This window comes from Lygodium microphyllum, chromosome 1 (genome assembly GCF_053477565.2).
Source record: "Lygodium microphyllum isolate KBCC chromosome 1, Lygodium_microphyllum_v1.1.10, whole genome shotgun sequence".
NCBI lineage: Eukaryota > Viridiplantae > Streptophyta > Polypodiopsida > Schizaeales > Lygodiaceae > Lygodium > Lygodium microphyllum.
The window spans coordinates 137,594,587-137,620,110 of record NC_141135.1 but is presented as its reverse complement, the minus strand read 5'-3'; the positions used below and the strand labels follow the sequence as shown (position 1 = coordinate 137,620,110).

Genomic DNA, 25,524 nt, shown 5'->3' with positions numbered 1-25,524 from the left:
TTATTCAGCACTCTCTCATCTCCGACTGGTGGTTATTGCAGTCGGGATTTGTCTCCAATGGACGTTACTCTTCAACATTGCATTGCTTTGCCCTTGGGCATTCTACACACTCTTACATTCATTGACATCATTCATTCACTTCAGAGTTTCTTCTCTCTGTGTTTGAGTTTTGAGTTTTTGAATCTTGCATTTAGGGTTTAAGTTTTGCTTGTCTTTGTTTGAGTCTTTGTGTTTTAGTCTTGGTTGTATATGCTGTGTTTCCTCAGTGAAAACCCTAGCATATCTTCACATGGTATCAGAGTTGGTGCTCTTCTAAAGAGTATCCTATCGCGATTGTGGTATAAGATACACAGGCGACTTGATTTTAACTCGTAATGTCTTAGGTATCCTCTTTTTCGGATCCTATGGTGCCCTATCATGCTTCTCCATCATTGGAGGCTCTGAGAAGATATTATGGTCTCGAGAAGGAGGTAGACACACCTCTTCCTTTACCGTCTTCTTCTTCTCGTTTTGGTTATCTTATAGATGAAGAGTTTGAGGAGTATTTGCGCATCATATATAGTTCGGTTTATACTCCTTCAATGAGTGCTACTACTACGTCTAGACCAATTGGTGAGACTGGCCATCTCTTTGATCTTGGAGGGACTATAACATTCGGTATGTTTGGCAATCCATCTCCTTTACCTTTGCAAGGCCTTGTGTTAGGTTGGTATAATTGAGTTGTATGAGCCAAGACCTCTCATGTTTCTTTTTTTATTGTGTGGGATCCGTATGATTTTCAGTATGTTAACTTTAATAGACGAGTCTGTGGAAGCAGATACCCTTCATTAGGTATATCTCTACCATTTGTTTCATTTGAGCAAGTAAACCACACTTCTCAACTCCCTTCCATCCTACCACTATCTTCTCCGCATTTTGATCTACTCACATCTTCATTTCAAAAACTTGGATTACACTTCACTTCTGCCCAAAGCACACTAGGGGTTGGATCTTTCATCTCTGCTTCTAACAGTTTATCTTTCTCCATCCCATCATCTACCTACCCTCCACTTACTCCACCTCTTGGTGCATTGTTAGGGGGAATGCTATCCTTTAATACTGTACTTTTCATATACCCCTACCTTACCACATCCTTCCACTCTAGGACGATTGTGATGGGCATCTCTCCCACTACACCCGGTCACTTACAAACCCCCCATACGACCTTTTAGATGCAAGGATATCCATCCCTTGCTTATGGATTGTTGTCACACATCCCTTGGGTCGATCCTACGCAAGGATTCCCGTCTTGCTTCATGTGTCCCTATTCCTCCACTTTGGGCTTCACAGACGGTTACCATGTCTATATCCAAATCAGTCCTTACCCACATTTAGATTTGCTATCCACACTTCTTGTATGCATGGGGGGCACTTTGGGATTACTTCCTAATTGTACTCCACTCTACCTTTCTATCCTCCCAATTTACCCTACCCCCATTACACACCTTCTCTATCTCCTAGCATTGCCACTCCTGCTACAATGGCCAAAAATGTCTTTACGGATAAGACCTGTTTTAATGGGTTGAATTTCACCACTTGGCCAAACTTCATGCAACAAGTGCTTGAATCTTAGGGACTTTGGGATCTCCTTGTTGGTATCGAGTCTATGTTGAACCCTCAATTAGCTCACCTTGATTACATCCGTCAATGGAGAACCCACAATTCCAGAGTCAATGTTGAGTTAATGCAAGGGTTGCTTCTTGAGTTTCACTCTCAATTACAACATTTTTTCCTCATATTTGAGCGTTGGAGTCATCTCATTGACCGCTATGCAACTCAAAATCGCACTCGAGGTATTAATCTCGATTTTGAGCTGCAGAATTTCCCTTAAGGAAGGGGATGATTTGAAAGTCAAGTCGGCTGAATATCGGTGGTTAGAAGTCGAGTTTGCCACTATTGGCTTCCCAATGTTAGAGGACGACTAGATTACGTTTTTCTTGAACAAGTTGCCCGACAAATACTTCTGTTTTATCCACATTAGATTATCTTACTACCGAGAATACCAACCTACGAGTTTAAGTACCAGTTTTTACGTTACGCGAGGTTGTATGATCAAGTCCACAAGAATTCCACACATATCCATTTGGAGGGGCAAGGGTTGGTTGCCTTTTTTCCGTTTGGGAAAACCAATAGTGGTAAGAACTCGTAAGATGTAAAGGCAAGCCAAACAAGGGTGACACCACTTCCTTTGATGGAATTGAAGAAACACAATCCCTTTGGCAGCAAATTCTTAAGTAAAATAGGTTTTGCACACACTTCTAGAGATCGGGCCATGTGGACGAGGAGTGTCGTATCAAGGCCCAAGGTCTTTCACCTAGAAAATCACAGCAGATTGCTGCAATTACCTCCACTTTGTCCGGCCAGCCCAATGGGGTTACGCTTCCCGTTGCTACATCATTTACTCCATCTGCCCTAGTGGCTATTGGACATGTGGATGTGGATAGCCTCAACAACGTATCTCACATACTCATTGCATTGCACTTAACTTTGCTTTCCTTTATTTTCAGTTTTGTTTTTTGGAGTATCTTTTTACTCACCTCTGTGCTTGCAGATTTTGATCTCTTTTGTAGGGTTTTGTATTTCAGTGTATGTTGCTCTTCCAGTAGGGATGCTTCATCATTTTCATCCACATAGTTCTTGGCATCCATTTCTTGGGCATCCATCGCACCTTCTAGGACCACTTTCCCACCTCACCATACACTATGGTGGCCACACACAGCCTTTTTCTTTTTAGACTTTTGCTGTTTGGAAGTCTCCATCTGCTGCGTCATTGCAGCACAGATCAGCCTGCATTTTCAGCATCTGGTGCTAGGCGACAGGCTGTTGCCATCTGTCTTACCAGATGATTGCTACAATACTTGCATTTCTACTGTCCAGCAGGCCATCTACATCAGCAAAAACCTCTTGTGTCGTCACTTGAGAGTTCTGTGCCTCAGGTGATTAGTTTTCAGCCTTTCTCTGGCGGTACATTGCTGCGCTACTAGATTTCAGTCCCCCGACTGCTGTGTTTTGGTGAGCAGGTTGCTGCTCTTATTATTCAGCACTCTTTCATCTCCGATTGGTGGTTACTACACTTTGGATTCGTCTTTGGTGGATGTTAGTTTCCAACATTGCATTTCTCTGCCCTTCGGCATTTTCTACTTGTGTTTCTACTGTTGAGCAAGACTTCTACATCAGCAAACACCTCTCTTGTTGTTGCCTGATAGTTCTTTGCTTTGGTAATCGGTTTTCAGCCTTCCTCTACTGGTACATTGTTGTGTTTATTGGATTTCAGCCTCCAACTGTTGTGTTTTGGTGACCAACTTGCTGCCCTTCATTATTAAGCACTCTCTTATCTCCGACTTGTGGTTACTACACTTGGGATTCATCTCCGGTGGACATCACTCTTCAACACTGCATTGCTTTGCCCTTGGGCATTTTGTACACTCTTACATTCATTGGCAGCATTCATTCACTTCAGAGTTTCTTCTCTTTGTGTTTGTCTCTATGTTTGAGTTTTGAGTTTTGAGTTTTTGCATCTTGCATTTAGGGTTTTGTCCTTGTTTGAGCCTTTGTGTTTCAGTCATGGTTGTACATGTTGTGTTTCCTTAGTGCAAACCCTAGCATATCTTCACACTTGGGATAGGGGGTTTGAATGTTGCATTTCGGAAGGACGAATCTCTCGTTCCTAAGAGAGAATTCAGATAGGATCTCAATGTAGTGGGGCGGCGAGCCCTTCATTTTGTGGGCGAGGTCTCTGGTTCAAGTCCAAGATTGAGTATGTATGTTTGGACCATTTGCAAGTAGTTCCCACACACATACAAAACTTCTTATTTTACTAGTTAGATGGGTTTCTGGCCTATCTTGAGGTTGTAACTTGTTGGGATTTTGATTCCAAGTGAGTCCTGAAAGCTGAGCTGAAGAGAAATGGACTTTAATACAACCTGAATGTGAAAGATCGACTTTGTGTAGGTTGGCCTGAATTAAAACCTTTGAGTGGGGGTAAGGAGACAAGCTATCATGTTTTTGTTCCTTGCCACAAGTGAAATTCCTGCAAGAGTTTTTCTTTCAGAGTCTTATCCTCTTTCCTTGGAAGAAGTTATGTATGATAAAGTGCTACGTAGCTAGGTTACAATCTACTCTTTGATAATTATAATGCTACCTGCTTTTATGTAATTGATTAATGTTCCACTGCTGTTTGTTACCAGTATTTTAAGTGTATATAGTTTGGCACTTATGTATTTGACTGATAATTGTCTCATTTCTCATGATGGATGAACTTTGTTAGAGGATTTTGAGTTTGTATGTAGAAAACTCATCTGCTTCAACTTATTGCAATTTGGGTTGTGTGTTATAGTTTCTCAATGTCTGGACTTTAAGGGAGTACCTTGAGCTTGATATGAAGATTTCTGACCCTCCATCCCCAGTTGACTTTGAACGCATAGTGGATGATTTCGTGTTCATGTGTTTCTTTGTGGGAAATGATTTTCTTCCCCACATGCCAACGTTGGAGATTAGAGAGGTCAGCCCTATCACTTTCAGAAATGCCACTTCTTGCTTTGTATGTTGTGTGAACTAATGTTTTGTTCACGCTGTTTTGCAGGGAGCAATAAATTTACTGATGACAATTTACAAAAAGGAGTTCAAGAACCTTGGGGGTTATCTGACGGATAGTGGTGAGGTAATCAATGGCCTCGTATATGAGTTATGCACCTTCACTTACTTCACTTAGTGTAGAGTTATGTGCCTTTACGTAGTGTAATGTTTGGGGTCTGTGGTGGTGAACATAGTGTGAATGTAATGTTGCTCTATTAAGGAGCAATTGTATGTAATAGGAAGTTGCAGGAGCGTTGCTTCACACCAGTGACATGCTTGAGCATTCACATAAGTTTTACATTTCTGGCATTTGCTTGAAGTTGCAAGTTGGTGAGTGCTTGAACCTGCAATCAAACTTGAAGTTAGTAAAGAAGCAAGTTGTTCTTTACCAAACTGTGATGTATACCTGTATTTGGCTTCAGTGAAGATAGGCTTTCAGCTACTTAGGTCTGATCGTGATTACATGAGCTCTCTGAATCGATTCCTGAGCTATGTGGTTTGTCAAGGTTTTCTGTATCCCACACATCCAGGCAGCTTCCTTGATGAAATTGGTGGTAATGTGCAGGTAAACTTGAAGCGTGTAGAGCAATTTTTACAGATAGTTGGGGCACATGAAGATCGAATTTTCCAAAAGCGAGCCCGATTACAACAGGTACATCTATGCTGTGCTAAATTGATGCTATCTGGTAGCTCTAGTTGAAGTTGCCAAAGGAATAGTGTGGAGGGCTGGAAGAAAGTATAGCTACAAGGCTATTAGGGCTAGGAAGTGGGCTGGATAGAAATGGGAATCAGTCTCTTGCCCTGACCACAGGCACCACAGGAGGAAGGCTCTGGAGGAGTGGTGGTGCTTGTGCGGAGAGCAATTTTGGGATGATGAAACATACTCAAGTGCCTTACGAAGGGCTTCTGCTTTTAAATGTGATCTGCCATCATCCATGGCATATTGCTTGGATCAGTGAAAGTAAAGGCTTCATTCTATTTGTCTTTTCATTTTATTGAATTTCAAGTTGGAGTTTGAGTACCTGAAAGTGGTACACATCTTTATTTGATGGTAGAATATGTATTCCATTTGTGGCCAGGTTTTATCCTGATTGCTTGGTGAATGTTACACGTTACTTTTCAAAGTAAAATATATTTTAGACACAATCAATTTTGTAAAGAGCGACATGTGGTATTCAATATGGTACATTTTCCTCAGATAAGGGTCAAAACATAGCTCTAAGATTCCACAATGATACTTGAGGTACTTTATAGTATGGATGGACTTGGATAGTGTGTGCACTGTGCATGCCTACTTTTGTAGATTGATAAGTTTTCCTGGCTATTTTTTGAAGTGGGGATGATAGGCTAACCATGTTTTGAATGCCAACAGCTCTGTCAGCATTGTCTAGGTATGCTGAAATGATGTCAAACTCTATCAAATCTGCCTATTCTGCCTTGCACTTTAATGGCTTTTGGTTCTCTTATTAGGCACGGGATGAAAGAGAGCAGGAAAATTTGCAGCAAAACCCAGTGGAGTCCAGTGGCATGGCCAGTTCTAATGATGACGGGGACAAGGTAGCTTTATAATTGATTTTACCGGCCGAAGAAATACATCTTTGTAATTGAGTGCTAATATATCTATCTAATTTGGAGTAGGTAAAATTGGGCGAGCCTGGGTGGAAGGAAAGATATTACAAGGAGAAATTTGAGGCTAAAAGCAGCGAGGAGTGTGAAGAATTAAAAAAGGATGTGGTAATATTACATGTCCAATGCTTGATTGTTGCATGGTTGCATTTTGTGAAGTTATATCTGAATTAAAATTACGTGTTCTAGAATTCCTTTTAACATTTGAAATGTCTATTTGTTCAAAGTATACATGGTTGCAGTGTATATATTGTTACTGGTGTGCCCACTGTTTTGTCTACTGTTTTGATGTGCTTTTTGGGTATTTTCCAGGTGTTAAAGTATACAGAAGGTCTATGTTGGGTTATGCGCTATTATTTTCAAGGTGTATGCTCATGGCAATGGTAAATTGACTTTGCAGGCTTTGTCTCTGGTTGAGAGTGAAGCATCTTATTTGAACAGTTGTAGCTGATTAAATAGCATGAATGTTAAATAGCCAAAGTAATCACTCTTTGTCATTCATACACTTGAAATTCTACCACTATAGGTGCAAAGTGTATTATACCATAATGGCAGTTTGAAAATTTTGGCGCTCTTCTTATTAAGCTCTTTTGTTAATGTCTGTTAGGAAGGGTTGCTTTGGCCATAACTTTGCTACAGGGCCACATAGAATATAGCATTTTGAAAACATTTTTTAGCATGCCTGTAAATGTGACACAAACTGGATGACAATGCATGGAAAATGGTCAAATGTGGAAATAGAATGTTCCCCCTTTGTTTCGACTGGACAAAACTGAGTAGGGGAGTTTCAGTTGCAAGTTTACAGACTGTTATATGTGGACATATAATTGTGTGATATGTGCATGCGAAGAAGTACAAAGGATGCAGTGTTGTCATTATAAAGGCGTTCTCATTGCAAACAGAGACCTGATTTAAAAAGATAGGGGAGTTAAGTATCTTTGTGGTAGAGGAGGTAAGGGTGAAGTATCGGATGATGGGCTTAGGGTGGTAAACAGCCGTGGGTAGTATGTTTCCAGAGGTTCAGTCTACCATAGTTGTAATTGAGCTAGAGTGGGTAGATATTGGGATTTTTATTTTTCTTCTCTCTTTATGAGTACAGTGACAGCGATCTTGTGCCATTTAAGATCATAAGTGTCTACATGCAGTTTGCCTGGATGTGTTTTACTGGACAGTTTCACTTTGGTTTCTTCTTGTTACTGTAGTTGTAATTTAGTCAAAGTGGGTAGTTATTGGGAATTTTCTTTGTCCTCTCTCTTTATAAGTACAGTGACAGTGGTTTGTGCCATTTAAGATCATAAGAGTTTACATGCAGTTTGCTTGGATGTGTTTTGCTGGACAGTTTTCATCTGCTTTGGTTGTCTTCTTGTTATTTAATGCATGATTTCATCGAGATAGGTGTTTGAAATACACAGATAGATTCTTCTAATGAATGAAATGGGCTTGATGTGATTCAAAGAACATTGCACTGGAGGGTCAAGCTCTCTGGTTTAAGTCGATTTAATTTCTGGGTAATTCTGTTTGCAGGTTCTATCCTTACCATTATGCCCCATTTGCATCTGATCTCACAGATCTTGACCAGCTAGAAATTATTTTTTTCCCTGGAAAACCATTCAAGCCCTTTGACCAACTGATGGGCGTACTACCTGCCGCAAGGTTCTAAATGAAAATGTTACCAGGCTTATAAGTTGCATTGTCAGAAAAATTGCTTTATTCAGGTTGCTAATAGAGATTAAGTTTGAACTTTTGGTGATTGCAGTGCAGCAGCTCTTCCTCCGCAATACAGGCAACTGATGACTGATCCACATTCTCCAATTGTTGATTTTTACCCAACAGGCAAGTAGTATGTTTCAGAATAAGGACTGGCTGTGGCAGCACATTCTTTAGAAGGCATGCATAGACTAAGTTATAAGCACTGTGTTCTGTTCTCCAGATTTTGCAATCGACATGAATGGGAAACGATATGCTTGGCAGGTGACTACTGTTTTTTCCACGTGTGTTTTGGAACAAACAAGCTATTATCATGTTGTTCCTTAAGTATGATAGTTACATGACACTTGTAGTATTAAGTGTCATGTAACCCAGTAGTTTGTCGGATTTTACTTCTCTTTGATCCATTGTAGAGGACCAAGGTGCTCAGATGAATTATGATTGTGAAAAGCTGTGGCAATGTACAGGATGCTTATATCATAAAGTTCTGATTGTTATGCCTGAAATTGATGTTTACATCTGTTTGCATTGTTTCACTTGTCATTGAAGACATTTTTCATGTGCTTCTTTCTAGCAGCCATCAATGGCTATACTCTCTAGATGGTAAACAGAATGAATAGGTCTCTAAATCTGATCAAAGGATATGAGACTCTAGGTTCTTACCATTGGAATTAAGTTGTCCTCACCTGAACAGCTGTTACTGCAAGGAGAGGATTTCTGACAAGCTAGACAAGGCTCTAGGAAGTTGTGTGCACCTCTTTGCAATCTCATCGCCCAGTTGTCCTTAAAATGATCGTCAATCCTTGATGCCACATGGACGTTAGTTGTTTTCTCTAGTCATGATGAGCCACTATGATGGTTGAAATTCAAGGCACTCAGGGGAGTACATTTGTGACTATGTTATTCTCTCTAGGATTGTACTTAGTTTGAATTTGAAACATAGACAAGATGTGTTTCTATTTGGCAAGCCTCTCTTGCAAATTCCTTGTAGTCTTGAAAGCTTTCAAGATTTGATGATGAGTTTTAACAAATAACTGTTTGCCTAAGTAAGTAATGCTCTCTTATCTTCAAAGCATGAACAGTTAAAAGGTGCTTCAGCAGTATAATCTCAACAAGCATTTGCATTTATCAAAATTGCAATTATAAGCAAGTGCTCATGTGCTTGGCAAAGCTAGGGGGAAAGCTTGCAATGGAGATTACCACAGCTAATAAGAAACTTGAAGATGAAGTCGATGACAAACAAAGTGCAAGAGGAGGTACAGAAGGAAATCGAACCAAGAAAGGAGCAAGACATGACAAACATCATTTCAACAGTTAACGAAGCTACATTGTAATGGAGTGAACCTAGACTAGCCCAACTCTAACCAAGGAGCTGAAAATAAAATATTCTTACCTTAAGAAAATTGGTAGAAGCCATAGCCAAAACTGTATCAACCTATGAAAAAGAAAGAAACATGAAATAATTTTTGAAATGCACCCCAAGCAGGTGAACTCACCAAAGTTGGTTGATCAAACATGACAAAAGACCACTAAAATAGCACCTTGTGCCTATTTATAAATTTTCCCTTAGACTAGGTAGTGTAGGTTATTTACAAGGCTTAAGGTCCAAAATTTCCTCCATTACATACATTGCAAAAGTAGATTGCATTCCGTGTACTTTAAGAGGCCTCCCTATGGATGGCATAAAGAGACACAAGAGGAACTAAACAATGAAGACCCCCAAGGATGTTCAAAGTCATGCAGGCTAGAGGCAAAACTAAGGCCAAAACCAGAAGATAAAGGGTTTGATTGGATGCTGCCATGAAATATCACCAAGAGAGAAAATAATCGAGAAACTTTAAATTTTGGAGATATAGAAGATAAAGTTGAAGAACTAAAGGAATCAAAGTGTTTCAAGGGAACCAAAATGTGGATTATAGATGACTAGGTAGTGTAGGTTATTTACAAGGCTTAAGGTCCAAAATTTCCTCCATTACATACATTGCAAAAGTAGATTGCATTCCGTGTACTTTAAGAGGCCTCCCTATGGATGGCATAAAGAGACACAAGAGGAACTAAACAATGAAGACCCCCAAGGATGTTCAAAGTCATGCAGGCTAGAGGCAAAACTAAGGCCAAAACCAGAAGATAAAGGGTTTGATTGGATGCTGCCATGAAATATCACCAAGAGAGAAAATAATCGAGAAACTTTAAATTTTGGAGATATAGAAGATAAAGTTGAAGAACTAAAGGAATCAAAGTGGTTCAAAGTCATGCAGGCTAGAGGCAAAACTAAGGCCAAAACCAGAAGATAAAGGGTTTGATTGGATGCTGCCATGAAATATCACCAAGAGAGAAAATAATCGAGAAACTTTAAATTTTGGAGATATAGAAGATAAAGTTGAAGAACTAAAGGAATCAAAGTGTTTCAAGGGAACCAAAATGTGGATTATAGATGACTAGGTAGTGTAGGTTATTTACAAGGCTTAAGGTCCAAAATTTCCTCCATTACATACATTGCAAAAGTAGATTGCATTCCGTGTACTTTAAGAGGCCTCCCTATGGATGGCATAAAGAGACACAAGAGGAACTAAACAATGAAGACCCCCAAGGATGTTCAAAGTCATGCAGGCTAGAGGCAAAACTAAGGCCAAAACCAGAAGATAAAGGGTTTGATTGGATGCTGCCATGAAATATCACCAAGAGAGAAAATAATCGAGAAAGTTTAAATTTTGGAGATATAGAAGATAAAGTTGAAGAACTAAAGGAATCAAAGTGGTTCAAAGTCATGCAGGCTAGAGGCAAAACTAAGGCCAAAACCAGAAGATAAAGGGTTTGATTGGATGCTGCCATGAAATATCACCAAGAGAGAAAATAATCGAGAAACTTTAAATTTTGGAGATATAGAAGATAAAGTTGAAGAACTAAAGGAATCAAAGTGTTTCAAGGGAACCAAAATGTGGATTATAGATGACTAGGTAGTGTAGGTTATTTACAAGGCTTAAGGTCCAAAATTTCCTCCATTACATACATTGCAAAAGTAGATTGCATTCCGTGTACTTTAAGAGGCCTCCCTATGGATGGCATAAAGAGACACAAGAGGAACTAAACAATGAAGACCCCCAAGGATGTTCAAAGTCATGCAGGCTAGAGGCAAAACTAAGGCCAAAACCAGAAGATAAAGGGTTTGATTGGATGCTGCCATGAAATATCACCAAGAGAGAAAATAATCGAGAAAGTTTAAATTTTGGAGATATAGAAGATAAAGTTGAAGAACTAAAGGAATCAAAGTGGTTCAAAGTCATGCAGGCTAGAGGCAAAACTAAGGCCAAAACCAGAAGATAAAGGGTTTGATTGGATGCTGCCATGAAATATCACCAAGAGAGAAAATAATCGAGAAACTTTAAATTTTGGAGATATAGAAGATAAAGTTGAAGAACTAAAGGAATCAAAGTGTTTCAAGGGAACCAAAATGTGGATTATAGATGACTAGGTAGTGTAGGTTATTTACAAGGCTTAAGGTCCAAAATTTCCTCCATTACATACATTGCAAAAGTAGATTGCATTCCGTGTACTTTAAGAGGCCTCCCTATGGATGGCATAAAGAGACACAAGAGGAACTAAACAATGAAGACCCCCAAGGATGTTCAAAGTCATGCAGGCTAGAGGCAAAACTAAGGCCAAAACCAGAAGATAAAGGGTTTGATTGGATGCTGCCATGAAATATCACCAAGAGAGAAAATAATCGAGAAAGTTTAAATTTTGGAGATATAGAAGATAAAGTTGAAGAACTAAAGGAATCAAAGTGGTTCAAAGTCATGCAGGCTAGAGGCAAAACTAAGGCCAAAACCAGAAGATAAAGGGTTTGATTGGATGCTGCCATGAAATATCACCAAGAGAGAAAATAATCGAGAAACTTTAAATTTTGGAGATATAGAAGATAAAGTTGAAGAACTAAAGGAATCAAAGTGTTTCAAGGGAACCAAAATGTGGATTATAGATGACTAGGTAGTGTAGGTTATTTACAAGGCTTAAGGTCCAAAATTTCCTCCATTACATACATTGCAAAAGTAGATTGCATTCCGTGTACTTTAAGAGGCCTCCCTATGGATGGCATAAAGAGACACAAGAGGAACTAAACAATGAAGACCCCCAAGGATGTTCAAAGTCATGCAGGCTAGAGGCAAAACTAAGGCCAAAACCAGAAGATAAAGGGTTTGATTGGATGCTGCCATGAAATATCACCAAGAGAGAAAATAATCGAGAAAGTTTAAATTTTGGAGATATAGAAGATAAAGTTGAAGAACTAAAGGAATCAAAGTGGTTCAAAGTCATGCAGGCTAGAGGCAAAACTAAGGCCAAAACCAGAAGATAAAGGGTTTGATTGGATGCTGCCATGAAATATCACCAAGAGAGAAAATAATCGAGAAACTTTAAATTTTGGAGATATAGAAGATAAAGTTGAAGAACTAAAGGAATCAAAGTGTTTCAAGGGAACCAAAATGTGGATTATAGATGACTAGGTAGTGTAGGTTATTTACAAGGCTTAAGGTCCAAAATTTCCTCCATTACATACATTGCAAAAGTAGATTGCATTCCGTGTACTTTAAGAGGCCTCCCTATGGATGGCATAAAGAGACACAAGAGGAACTAAACAATGAAGACCCCCAAGGATGTTCAAAGTCATGCAGGCTAGAGGCAAAACTAAGGCCAAAACCAGAAGATAAAGGGTTTGATTGGATGCTGCCATGAAATATCACCAAGAGAGAAAATAATCGAGAAAGTTTAAATTTTGGAGATATAGAAGATAAAGTTGAAGAACTAAAGGAATCAAAGTGGTTCAAAGTCATGCAGGCTAGAGGCAAAACTAAGGCCAAAACCAGAAGATAAAGGGTTTGATTGGATGCTGCCATGAAATATCACCAAGAGAGAAAATAATCGAGAAACTTTAAATTTTGGAGATATAGAAGATAAAGTTGAAGAACTAAAGGAATCAAAGTGTTTCAAGGGAACCAAAATGTGGATTATAGATGACTAGGTAGTGTAGGTTATTTACAAGGCTTAAGGTCCAAAATTTCCTCCATTACATACATTGCAAAAGTAGATTGCATTCCGTGTACTTTAAGAGGCCTCCCTATGGATGGCATAAAGAGACACAAGAGGAACTAAACAATGAAGACCCCCAAGGATGTTCAAAGTCATGCAGGCTAGAGGCAAAACTAAGGCCAAAACCAGAAGATAAAGGGTTTGATTGGATGCTGCCATGAAATATCACCAAGAGAGAAAATAATCGAGAAAGTTTAAATTTTGGAGATATAGAAGATAAAGTTGAAGAACTAAAGGAATCAAAGTGGTTCAAAGTCATGCAGGCTAGAGGCAAAACTAAGGCCAAAACCAGAAGATAAAGGGTTTGATTGGATGCTGCCATGAAATATCACCAAGAGAGAAAATAATCGAGAAACTTTAAATTTTGGAGATATAGAAGATAAAGTTGAAGAACTAAAGGAATCAAAGTGTTTCAAGGGAACCAAAATGTGGATTATAGATGACTAGGTAGTGTAGGTTATTTACAAGGCTTAAGGTCCAAAATTTCCTCCATTACATACATTGCAAAAGTAGATTGCATTCCGTGTACTTTAAGAGGCCTCCCTATGGATGGCATAAAGAGACACAAGAGGAACTAAACAATGAAGACCCCCAAGGATGTTCAAAGTCATGCAGGCTAGAGGCAAAACTAAGGCCAAAACCAGAAGATAAAGGGTTTGATTGGATGCTGCCATGAAATATCACCAAGAGAGAAAATAATCGAGAAAGTTTAAATTTTGGAGATATAGAAGATAAAGTTGAAGAACTAAAGGAATCAAAGTGGTTCAAAGTCATGCAGGCTAGAGGCAAAACTAAGGCCAAAACCAGAAGATAAAGGGTTTGATTGGATGCTGCCATGAAATATCACCAAGAGAGAAAATAATCGAGAAACTTTAAATTTTGGAGATATAGAAGATAAAGTTGAAGAACTAAAGGAATCAAAGTGTTTCAAGGGAACCAAAATGTGGATTATAGATGACTAGGTAGTGTAGGTTATTTACAAGGCTTAAGGTCCAAAATTTCCTCCATTACATACATTGCAAAAGTAGATTGCATTCCGTGTACTTTAAGAGGCCTCCCTATGGATGGCATAAAGAGACACAAGAGGAACTAAACAATGAAGACCCCCAAGGATGTTCAAAGTCATGCAGGCTAGAGGCAAAACTAAGGCCAAAACCAGAAGATAAAGGGTTTGATTGGATGCTGCCATGAAATATCACCAAGAGAGAAAATAATCGAGAAAGTTTAAATTTTGGAGATATAGAAGATAAAGTTGAAGAACTAAAGGAATCAAAGTGGTTCAAAGTCATGCAGGCTAGAGGCAAAACTAAGGCCAAAACCAGAAGATAAAGGGTTTGATTGGATGCTGCCATGAAATATCACCAAGAGAGAAAATAATCGAGAAACTTTAAATTTTGGAGATATAGAAGATAAAGTTGAAGAACTAAAGGAATCAAAGTGTTTCAAGGGAACCAAAATGTGGATTATAGATGACTAGGTAGTGTAGGTTATTTACAAGGCTTAAGGTCCAAAATTTCCTCCATTACATACATTGCAAAAGTAGATTGCATTCCGTGTACTTTAAGAGGCCTCCCTATGGATGGCATAAAGAGACACAAGAGGAACTAAACAATGAAGACCCCCAAGGATGTTCAAAGTCATGCAGGCTAGAGGCAAAACTAAGGCCAAAACCAGAAGATAAAGGGTTTGATTGGATGCTGCCATGAAATATCACCAAGAGAGAAAATAATCGAGAAAGTTTAAATTTTGGAGATATAGAAGATAAAGTTGAAGAACTAAAGGAATCAAAGTGGTTCAAAGTCATGCAGGCTAGAGGCAAAACTAAGGCCAAAACCAGAAGATAAAGGGTTTGATTGGATGCTGCCATGAAATATCACCAAGAGAGAAAATAATCGAGAAACTTTAAATTTTGGAGATATAGAAGATAAAGTTGAAGAACTAAAGGAATCAAAGTGTTTCAAGGGAACCAAAATGTGGATTATAGATGACTAGGTAGTGTAGGTTATTTACAAGGCTTAAGGTCCAAAATTTCCTCCATTACATACATTGCAAAAGTAGATTGCATTCCGTGTACTTTAAGAGGCCTCCCTATGGATGGCATAAAGAGACACAAGAGGAACTAAACAATGAAGACCCCCAAGGATGTTCAAAGTCATGCAGGCTAGAGGCAAAACTAAGGCCAAAACCAGAAGATAAAGGGTTTGATTGGATGCTGCCATGAAATATCACCAAGAGAGAAAATAATCGAGAAAGTTTAAATTTTGGAGATATAGAAGATAAAGTTGAAGAACTAAAGGAATCAAAGTGGTTCAAAGTCATGCAGGCTAGAGGCAAAACTAAGGCCAAAACCAGAAGATAAAGGGTTTGATTGGATGCTGCCATGAAATATCACCAAGAGAGAAAATAATCGAGAAACTTTAAATTTTGGAGATATAGAAGATAAAGTTGAAGAACTAAAGGAATCAAAGTGTTTCAAGGGAACCAAAATGTGGATTATAGATGACTAGGTAGTGTAGGTTATTTACAAGGCTTAAGGTCCAAAATTTCCTCCATTACATACATTGCAAAAGTAGATTGCATTCCGTGTACTTTAAGAGGCCTCCCTATGGATGGCATAAAGAGACACAAGAGGAACTAAACAATGAAGACCCCCAAGGATGTTCAAAGTCATGCAGGCTAGAGGCAAAACTAAGGCCAAAACCAGAAGATAAAGGGTTTGATTGGATGCTGCCATGAAATATCACCAAGAGAGAAAATAATCGAGAAAGTTTAAATTTTGGAGATATAGAAGATAAAGTTGAAGAACTAAAGGAATCAAAGTGGTTCAAAGTCATGCAGGCTAGAGGCAAAACTAAGGCCAAAACCAGAAGATAAAGGGTTTGATTGGATGCTGCCATGAAATATCACCAAGAGAGAAAATAATCGAGAAACTTTAAATTTTGGAGATATAGAAGATAAAGTTGAAGAACTAAAGGAATCAAAGTGTTTCAAGGGAACCAAAATGTGGATTATAGATGACTAGGTAGTGTAGGTTATTTACAAGGCTTAAGGTCCAAAATTTCCTCCATTACATACATTGCAAAAGTAGATTGCATTCCGTGTACTTTAAGAGGCCTCCCTATGGATGGCATAAAGAGACACAAGAGGAACTAAACAATGAAGACCCCCAAGGATGTTCAAAGTCATGCAGGCTAGAGGCAAAACTAAGGCCAAAACCAGAAGATAAAGGGTTTGATTGGATGCTGCCATGAAATATCACCAAGAGAGAAAATAATCGAGAAAGTTTAAATTTTGGAGATATAGAAGATAAAGTTGAAGAACTAAAGGAATCAAAGTGGTTCAAAGTCATGCAGGCTAGAGGCAAAACTAAGGCCAAAACCAGAAGATAAAGGGTTTGATTGGATGCTGCCATGAAATATCACCAAGAGAGAAAATAATCGAGAAACTTTAAATTTTGGAGATATAGAAGATAAAGTTGAAGAACTAAAGGAATCAAAGTGTTTCAAGGGAACCAAAATGTGGATTATAGATGACTAGGTAGTGTAGGTTATTTACAAGGCTTAAGGTCCAAAATTTCCTCCATTACATACATTGCAAAAGTAGATTGCATTCCGTGTACTTTAAGAGGCCTCCCTATGGATGGCATAAAGAGACACAAGAGGAACTAAACAATGAAGACCCCCAAGGATGTTCAAAGTCATGCAGGCTAGAGGCAAAACTAAGGCCAAAACCAGAAGATAAAGGGTTTGATTGGATGCTGCCATGAAATATCACCAAGAGAGAAAATAATCGAGAAAGTTTAAATTTTGGAGATATAGAAGATAAAGTTGAAGAACTAAAGGAATCAAAGTGGTTCAAAGTCATGCAGGCTAGAGGCAAAACTAAGGCCAAAACCAGAAGATAAAGGGTTTGATTGGATGCTGCCATGAAATATCACCAAGAGAGAAAATAATCGAGAAACTTTAAATTTTGGAGATATAGAAGATAAAGTTGAAGAACTAAAGGAATCAAAGTGTTTCAAGGGAACCAAAATGTGGATTATAGATGACTAGGTAGTGTAGGTTATTTACAAGGCTTAAGGTCCAAAATTTCCTCCATTACATACATTGCAAAAGTAGATTGCATTCCGTGTACTTTAAGAGGCCTCCCTATGGATGGCATAAAGAGACACAAGAGGAACTAAACAATGAAGACCCCCAAGGATGTTCAAAGTCATGCAGGCTAGAGGCAAAACTAAGGCCAAAACCAGAAGATAAAGGGTTTGATTGGATGCTGCCATGAAATATCACCAAGAGAGAAAATAATCGAGAAAGTTTAAATTTTGGAGATATAGAAGATAAAGTTGAAGAACTAAAGGAATCAAAGTGTTTCAAGGGAACCAAAATGTGGATTATAGATGAGCAGTACACACTTAACTTATGCGACCCACTTGTGTGCCTAAGACAAAAATTTTCTAAAAAGAATGGGTTATTACACGAAAACATAAAACCCTTGGGCATGTCATCCCTTTTGGAGGCATTGAAAATGGATCCTAAAGGGATTACAATCGAGTCTTTCAAAACCACATTCTCTGCTTTCAAGTTGAAAACTCACTGACACAGGTATTCTGCTGAGGGGCTCGGTTCTCAATTTGGCTTATCCGGTGATGCCAAGATTGCTGAGGAAGTCTTTGGGTACATGTTGCGTATATGTGTGTGTGTGTGTGTGAGAGAGAGAGAGAGAGAGAGAGAGAGAGAGAGAGAGAGAGACCTTTCTGCTGCAAAAGAACACACACAAAAAGAACCAACTAAAGAGGATTGTTTGACTATGTTCGCTTTGTTCTGTCTATGATAAGCCTGGAATTTCATGCTTGTCTTTTTGCAGGGAGTTGCCAAACTTCCATTCATTGATGAGCATCGGCTTCTTTCAGAAACCTCTAAATTGGAGGGAACTTTAACAGTAAGTGTTTTCACATGCATTTCATCATGACTTGTGAGACTTTTCATGTCAGGGATTTACATGTATTGCAATGCTTTGTTCTATGAAGGATATGGAAGCTCGCAGGAACAGTAAAAAACCAGACATGCTTTTTGTCACGACAAGACATTCCCTTGCAGGGCCTATACTCTCATTTTACACATCTCACAGAAATTCTGATATAGAACAACGGATGTCTGCAAAGCAAGAGATAGATCCGGCATGCAGGTTTACCTCATGTTCTTTTGAAGATATTTTAAGTGGAGGTTTTCCAAGCAATTGTCCTTCATGTTCTTTTACTCAAATCAGTTCTTTCAAAGGTCTTTCTTTTCCTCACATGTAAAGCATTGCAGACAAGCTGCTTGCTGGTTTAATTTGATTGTTAAGGTATGGACAAAGGGTACATCTTGGAAGGTTGCAAGGTCTCTTCTTTTCCTCAGACGTTAGGGCATATCCAAGTCTTTACAACACTTGGATGCATTCCTTGAAATGCACCATGTTATTTTGATTGACCAGCAATGTACCAGTTTGGAATATGAAAATGTTATAAATAAGCATGTCTGTAGAAAAGCCCTAGTAAATTGGATCTTGCATTTCTATCAATGAACCCAACAAACTATTCTGAGGTGCTGCTGTCTATGTTTGTTCTGTTGAGGTTCTATGTAGTGTATTTGTGCTGGACACTCTGAACCAAGAGGTTTCAAAAGCTGAAATTGAGTTAATGTATGCAGTGATGGAATGAATGGGTACTTGGGATTTGGAGATTTGGACATATGGGCCGCAGTTTATATATCACCTTTGGCAGGAATGCCAAATGTCACAGAAAATACAGTGCTGTAAGTCAGAGAGAGAGAGAGAGAGAGAGAGAGAGAGAGAGAGAGAGAGAGAGAGAGAGAACCTTGCTGTACCAGTGTCCCTCTGAGGTTTCTCGCTCTTGATTTTTGCAGATGAAACACACACACACACACACACACACACACGGACTTAACTTTGCTCTACAACTGTCCCTTGAAGTTAAGTTTCTTGTTTTTGATTTTCGCAGATCAGTTGCTTACATACTGCCTGCGCCACACAGGCATATTTCAAAGCTTGCTGACGGGGCTAATCTTCCTAAGAAGGTCAGCTTAATTGCTGTGGTTAATCCCTTTTTTTTGTTGGGGTATCCTTTGGAAGTAAAACTGCAGAATATGGGGGTAATATTTTATCTGCCTTCAACCTTTTGTAGACCATTACAGAGCAGGACATAAAGTTCCAACCTTTATGGCATGAAGATGAGGGTAGGAGGCAGCTTATGCAGGAAAGGTAGGTATCTGGATCTTAATGATTTAATGATGAGTTGATACTTTCATGATGTCATTTCTGTTATACTAATATTTCCCATTTCAGGCCACCAGTACCAGGCTCAATGTCTGGTGTAGAACTCAGTGGGGCTGCTCACCGTCTTTTGGCGAACAATTTGCAGCAAAGACCAAACAGTGCAGGCAAATTGCTGCAGATCCTTCAAAGGCCACAGTCAAACAGCACTCCTACATCAGGTGGCATACTTAGTGCCCCTTCACATTATCAATCTTCTACCAGTCAGCCTACTTCTCCAGCTAAACCACGACCCGCAGGCCCACCAGGATATGAGCATGGCTTCTCTCCAGCAGGCAGTGTTTCCTCTCATGGGCTTAATAAACAATTCAACCAGCTGTATATACAGAGCAATGGTATGCATTCACATGCTGCATCAACGAACTTGGCAGTCTCTTCGTCGATACAGCAGATGCCACGTGTGGGAGCCCCAGCTAACGGTTTTCCCTCCCCTCAACCATCAGGGATGCATCAACAAAGGTCACCTGGTGTGCCCCACGGAGGTGGCTTCATGGGCCGAAGTGCTGGTCCTGCTCAGCAGGGCCCGCATTTGCAGCAGTCTCCTAGACAACCTCACTCAAACACACATTTGTCTCTTTCTTCCCGTCCCTTCATCTGGGGTGGGAGGGGAGACGGTAGCTTTCTCGCTGGGGGTCCCTCGCAACCATATATACCTCCAAATCCCTTTCCAATTTTGGAGAACAAGCCCCAAGGCAGGGGTAGAGGATATCCGAGGCGTGACTACTATTCCTAACCTGTCCTATCCTAAAAGGATATTGCAGTACATGCTATCATTTTGTCGCCGAAGGAAGCTCTGAATTTATTTTTGGGCAGTGACGAGATGAGAGAACTGGAAAATGGGAAGTATATTTTTGCCTAGGCTTCTCACAAGACCAGTATCTCTGGCCACTAAGGTGATTGGGACACAGCTGTGCTTTTCCTGTTGTCCACTCGCTAAGTGGCACACGATTCAGACGATTTATACATTTGAGGGGTGCTGCATTGCTATCAAGATGGGTAAAGGGCTCGTGGAATGGCAGCCCTGGAAGGTCAGCTCAGTATAAATCATTGATTTATTTACTTCTGCAAATGTTTAGTCTAGCAACAAATACGAAGTGATCATGTAACATATTGTACTACATTTAAGGCTACGTTCGGTAGACTTCAAAAGTGGACACAAGTTTCAAAGGTGGTTTATAATTAGATGGATGTCGCTTATAAGATTATTGCGATTGTAATTGGCCTAGTGAATTGCGTATTTCTATTAATGGTATTGTTTTTATGATTATGTTCAGCAAGGCAGCATTTCTAGTTTTTATCCAACTGGTCCATCAACACAAGAACATGAAATGGTCCTAAGGTCACTGAAATTAAGAAGTTGAATAGTTCACTCTTTTGTTCAACATGAAATGGTCAACTCATGTGCCTCCACATGATGTGATCAACTCATGTGTCTTGACATGAAATGGTCTTTAAGGTCATTGAAATTAAGAAGTCGAATAGTTCACTTTTCTGCCCATGTGTGGATGCTTGCATGGGCAGGCATCTTCATTCCCCAGCCACCCAGCCACCCAGCCACCCCCAGCACCCACTCCCCATCACACCCACACAGCCAAGATTGTCTTTTCAAGTGTTAGTGAAGGTGTTGGTTTTGAGAAGGGTATATATTATTCCATTGGGTGTGTATTTTGATACATTGCTTAATGTTATGAGATCTTAATAATATGTTTCAAAGCTTTTACAATCTATGTGCATGTCTTTACATGGTCAAATACCTTTCCTTGGCCTTATGGAATTTTATCAAAAAGCTTTAAGTTACTTTAGGAGCATGTACTTGCATGCCCTAATGTTGTTAGGGGGTTAGTAAACACTATTGCAAGGTTAGAAGTTGATATTGGTTGTGATACATTTTTGATAAGGTACATTGGTGTGCGTATATCCCTAACAAGCATTTATGTGCATTTTTGAGCTAAGGAATTTCAAACCCATAATACTAGATTTATCCTATTTTAAGTTCCCGATATTGGATTGATTTGATCCAATAAGAATTGCTAACTGAACCTAGGCCTCTTCACATAGGGGAATGCCTTATTTAATGCCATAGATTGTAAGTATCTTATGAATTTTGGGATGGTCCTTTTGAATAATTCATCATCATGTAAGGTTTTGGGGGGGGGGGGGGGGGGGGGTTTCTTAATGAGGTGCCTTTGAAATATGTTTTTGTTGGCACAAACATGTTTAGTGAGAATGTCATCCAAGGAAGGATGGTGAGAGGTGCAGAGAAGCAAGGTTGTGAGCTTTGTATTGATGGCAATTGTGTGTGTTCAAGAAACAAGATCTAAAGATTGACTTTTTAGAGCGTGCGTGAACACACACACACACCCACCCACCCACCCCATATTTCTTGTGAGGGGTTGTGATAGCTACACAAATAAAATTCATATTACAAGGTAAAATTTGGTGTTTTATATTCAAGTCATTGTAAATAAGATTGGATGGTATGACATTCACTCTCCACTTCCCAAGGTTTTTATAATATCCTCACCCTAGTAATCCCCGCATGTAGGAAGAGGGGGAACTCCCAAGGTTTTTATAACATTAGGACCAAAAAAGAGGGGAATCGTTATCAAACGATTGATGACGAATTGACCCTCATCGCCACCTTCTCAAACTCATTGCTTTCATGCTCGACATCATTGCCTTGAAATGATCACACCTATCTAACAAGTGGATGATCAAGGAGAGCCTTGATATAATCAAACGGTCGATCAAGGAGAAGAAGATGTCACTTGCTTAGTCAATCATTAAGACTATAAAGCCTTAGCCTAATACTAAGGCAAGGCTAGTTAGCCTCTTTCTTGCATGTTAGTTGTTGAGAGAGAGAGAGAGAGAGAGAGAGAGAGAGAGAGAGAGAGAGAGAGAGAGAGAGAGAGAGAAGAAGAGGTGGCCGTGGTGGTGGTGAAAAGGAGCAGAGGAGAAGGGAGAAGAAAAGGGGAACAAGGAAGGAGCAAGAATAGAAGGGTGAGAGAGAGGAGAAAGGAAAGAGAGTAGAAGAGGTGTAGAGAAGAGGAGGAGGAGAAGGAGAGAAGGGAGGGAGTTCAAGAGGTAGAGAAAGATAGAGGGAAGGATGAGTAAAGAGAGAGGGGAAGTGAGAACAATGAAGGACATTCTCGAATCACAAGAGGAGTACCACTTCGACATTTTCGACACAAGTCCTCCCTTCCTAGCGAGATCATGATCCCATAACCAATCGCAAAATCCATCTAGAGCTTAAGACTGGCCCAAGTTCTTGTCGGAGCTAGTACCATGGACACCTTCTCGCAATGGCAAGATGAGATAGTTTGGAGCGAGGAGTGTGGGAGCTACTAACATGGTCACCAATGTGGTTGACATGCCACCTCACATGGCACAAGATCAAGCTCCTTCATAAATTTATGCTCGTTTAATACATGGCTAGAAATGTAAAAATAGAACACGTGTCAAAATTGTGTAATTCAAAGCTAGGATAAATTATATAATATCGCATTGAAAAATTATCTTAAGATCCTTATAAACGAATGGTTGCATCAAGAATAAAGCTCTTTTTGTATTTATAAATCATATTCAAAATCATGGAAATATGAAGGTAGCATTAAGCTTAATTCCTTTACATTTACAAACCATGGATAGATAAAAAATTGCATTGAGAATAATTTTTTTTTTTGCATGAAAATGTTGGGAAGATAAAAGTTGCATTGAGTTTTTTTTTTTCCATATTTATAAATTATGTAGAACATTAGGATAAGTGAAGTTGCATTAATAATAGTTCCTTTAGGTTTTACAAATTTGTGAACATAAAGGATGGTAAAAATCGTATCAAGGATATTTCTCTTTACGCTTACAAAATTCTTAAATATCAAAGAAATATTTCCTTAGTATTTATAAACAAAGAAGAATAACTTTAGCTTATATTAAGCAAATTAAGAAGGATAAAACAAATAATCAAGATGATCGATTAGAGGTACTTCTTAAGGGAGAAGAATCCCACTAAAAAAATAAAAATTCCATAAATTTCTCCCAATTTAGGATAATCTCTAGAATTCTTGATGGAATTAATGACCAATCCTTGACAATAATTATGAATGAAAGATCCTACTCAAAGACCTACGATAATCAAGAAAAATGATAAAAAAGAGGAAAGTTAATTGAGGGTTAAGGGAAAGGAAAGCTAGAAATCAAAGCCAAAGGGAAATTGAGAAAACCTAAGAGTTAGAAGAGAATCAAGTTGAAAAGGGTTACGTCCAAGTTAAGATCTTGCTTAATTGCCTCTTTTGTTAAGAAATCGCTCGACGAAAATTGCTTGTGTTTGTAGCAATGCATACAAGTTTGATTCAATGCATTTAGAAAATAGATTGAATAATGGAAAAACCCTAATACACTAAGTTTGTAATTGGATAAAAATGAAAGCACACTAGACCTCCCCCAAGGCTAGTTATGGGTCTCTTCCCAAGGGGAAAATAGATTGTCGTCTTAGAGAGTTTTTCGACCGGCCCAGATGGCGAGAGGTCACTCTTTAGGAAGTCCTTGGGCAAGAGGAGTGAGGCTGCCAAGAGGGCTCTTACCGGTAACTCTTAGACTCCCAAGAATTGCCCAAATTCCTATGTGACTCAGATGTGTTTCTTGAGGCTTTGGTACTAGTTAGGGGCGGAAATCTTGGGTAAATAATAGCCTTCGTGCCATTCTTCCATATGGGTGGAAGGTGAAGACTTATGTAAGGAATTTTATTAAATAAAGAACATGTCTTTCAAAGGATTGTTTTCATAGTTGTGATTTTAAATTACGTAAACGAATATTGTGATTTAAAGGACTAATTAAGGAACCTAATTTTATATGCAAAACTTAAATGTGTTAGATAAGTAGATAACTAAGACTACCTAATCGAGGGAAGCGAAAAGGTGTAATCTTGGATGAATCCGCCCTAAGGTAGGGTGGTCTCGATCAATTCGTTGCATCAGAGTATAGGGAAATTGAATCCTTGAGTCAACTAGAACCCTTGACTCCGTATCATTTTAGAGGAATGGAGTGAGACTTTACCTTATGGGTAGAGAGATTGATGTTTTCATACATTCCATTGTTTCTCACTCTCCTTGAACCAAGAGCGATACGAGTTGGCTTTGGCTTGAGTAATCTAGCACAAGCAATTGCTTGAAGATTGACGCTAGTTAATTCCAAATAGGAAACTTTAGTTTACGTAGAAGACAAATTCAAGTCAATTCTCGTGGGAATTGCTAGGACTTTCATTGCGAAGTGGACTAAGAGACTCTAGACATCAAACCTCATGTTATTCAAAAGGGTATCGAGTGGCACTGCTTAGGAAGAATCATCTCGAAGGACCACTAAATCGTGTCTCCAAGGATGCTTTAAGCGGCCATGTCACAAGAAGGTACACTGTCTATGGGGGGTATACTTGTTTAGTGATGTGTGAAGGTGTCAAGGTGAGTTAAAACTTCCCTAGTGTGTGCCATACTTGAGGATCTAGTCATGTTGGAAGATAGAATAAGTGATGTATGCTCTAGGAGAAAGGCTCAGAATCCCATAAGCATAGTGAGGAAAGTGGGACTACTGAAAGGCTATAAAAACATGCATTGGCTCTCATTTCAATGAAATATATAGTACTTCTCTTTTGTATCAACTCAAGATTGTGTTTATGAGTCTAAGCTAATCTTGGAACCTAATTCTTTTGAGTTACAATCTCTCATTCCAATCATGTATCATGTTTATGACTTGCATCCACCATAGCCAATCTATCTATAGATTCATGTTTCTTAACATGGTATTAGAGCCGATTGAGCTAGGTAGCTAGTGGGTATACTCTCTCCACCATTCCCTCTCTTATTCTCTTCTCTACTAAAAGTTTATGGTACCACCCGGCAGTGTTTATCCTTTTACAACAAAATTCAGAGTTTACAAAGGTTTAATCAATGGATCATGTCACATACAATAGCTTTCCACAAGAATGTGAATTTTTTTTGGGATCAAGATTAGTTACATTTAATTTTCAAGGAGGAAGAGAATTTAAGGAGCAATGTGAACAAGGTTTTAATTAGTAGAGGGTGTACAGTAGGTTTGCTACACGGATCGAGTACAATGAGTTCATACTGAGAGATGCAGAAATTTGCATTACCAAGTTCACACCTTTCAACT

The 25,524-nt window shown here is 39.1% G+C and overlaps 1 protein-coding gene across 1 annotated transcript in view; it reads left to right on the top strand.

The window, feature by feature from the left end:
• The window catches only part of LOC148041723 (5'-3' exoribonuclease 4-like), a 37,556-nt gene extending 16,917 nt beyond the window's left edge, over positions 1–20,639 (top strand). Inside the window, exons 8-22 of the mRNA XM_087681706.1 lie at positions 4,376–4,540; positions 4,622–4,699; positions 5,180–5,266; positions 6,085–6,171; positions 6,253–6,348; positions 6,553–6,623; positions 7,765–7,893; positions 7,997–8,073; positions 8,171–8,211; positions 17,896–17,970; positions 18,059–18,216; positions 18,720–18,824; positions 19,031–19,106; positions 19,214–19,290; positions 19,375–20,639. Coding sequence (XP_087537832.1) covers positions 4,376–4,540; positions 4,622–4,699; positions 5,180–5,266; positions 6,085–6,171; positions 6,253–6,348; positions 6,553–6,623; positions 7,765–7,893; positions 7,997–8,073; positions 8,171–8,211; positions 17,896–17,970; positions 18,059–18,216; positions 18,720–18,824; positions 19,031–19,106; positions 19,214–19,290; positions 19,375–20,095 — 2,043 coding nt within the window. The 3' untranslated portion in view covers positions 20,096–20,639. The remainder of the gene's footprint in view (positions 1–4,375; positions 4,541–4,621; positions 4,700–5,179; positions 5,267–6,084; positions 6,172–6,252; positions 6,349–6,552; positions 6,624–7,764; positions 7,894–7,996; positions 8,074–8,170; positions 8,212–17,895; positions 17,971–18,058; positions 18,217–18,719; positions 18,825–19,030; positions 19,107–19,213; positions 19,291–19,374) is intronic.
• The last annotated feature ends 4,885 nt before the right edge of the window (positions 20,640–25,524 follow it).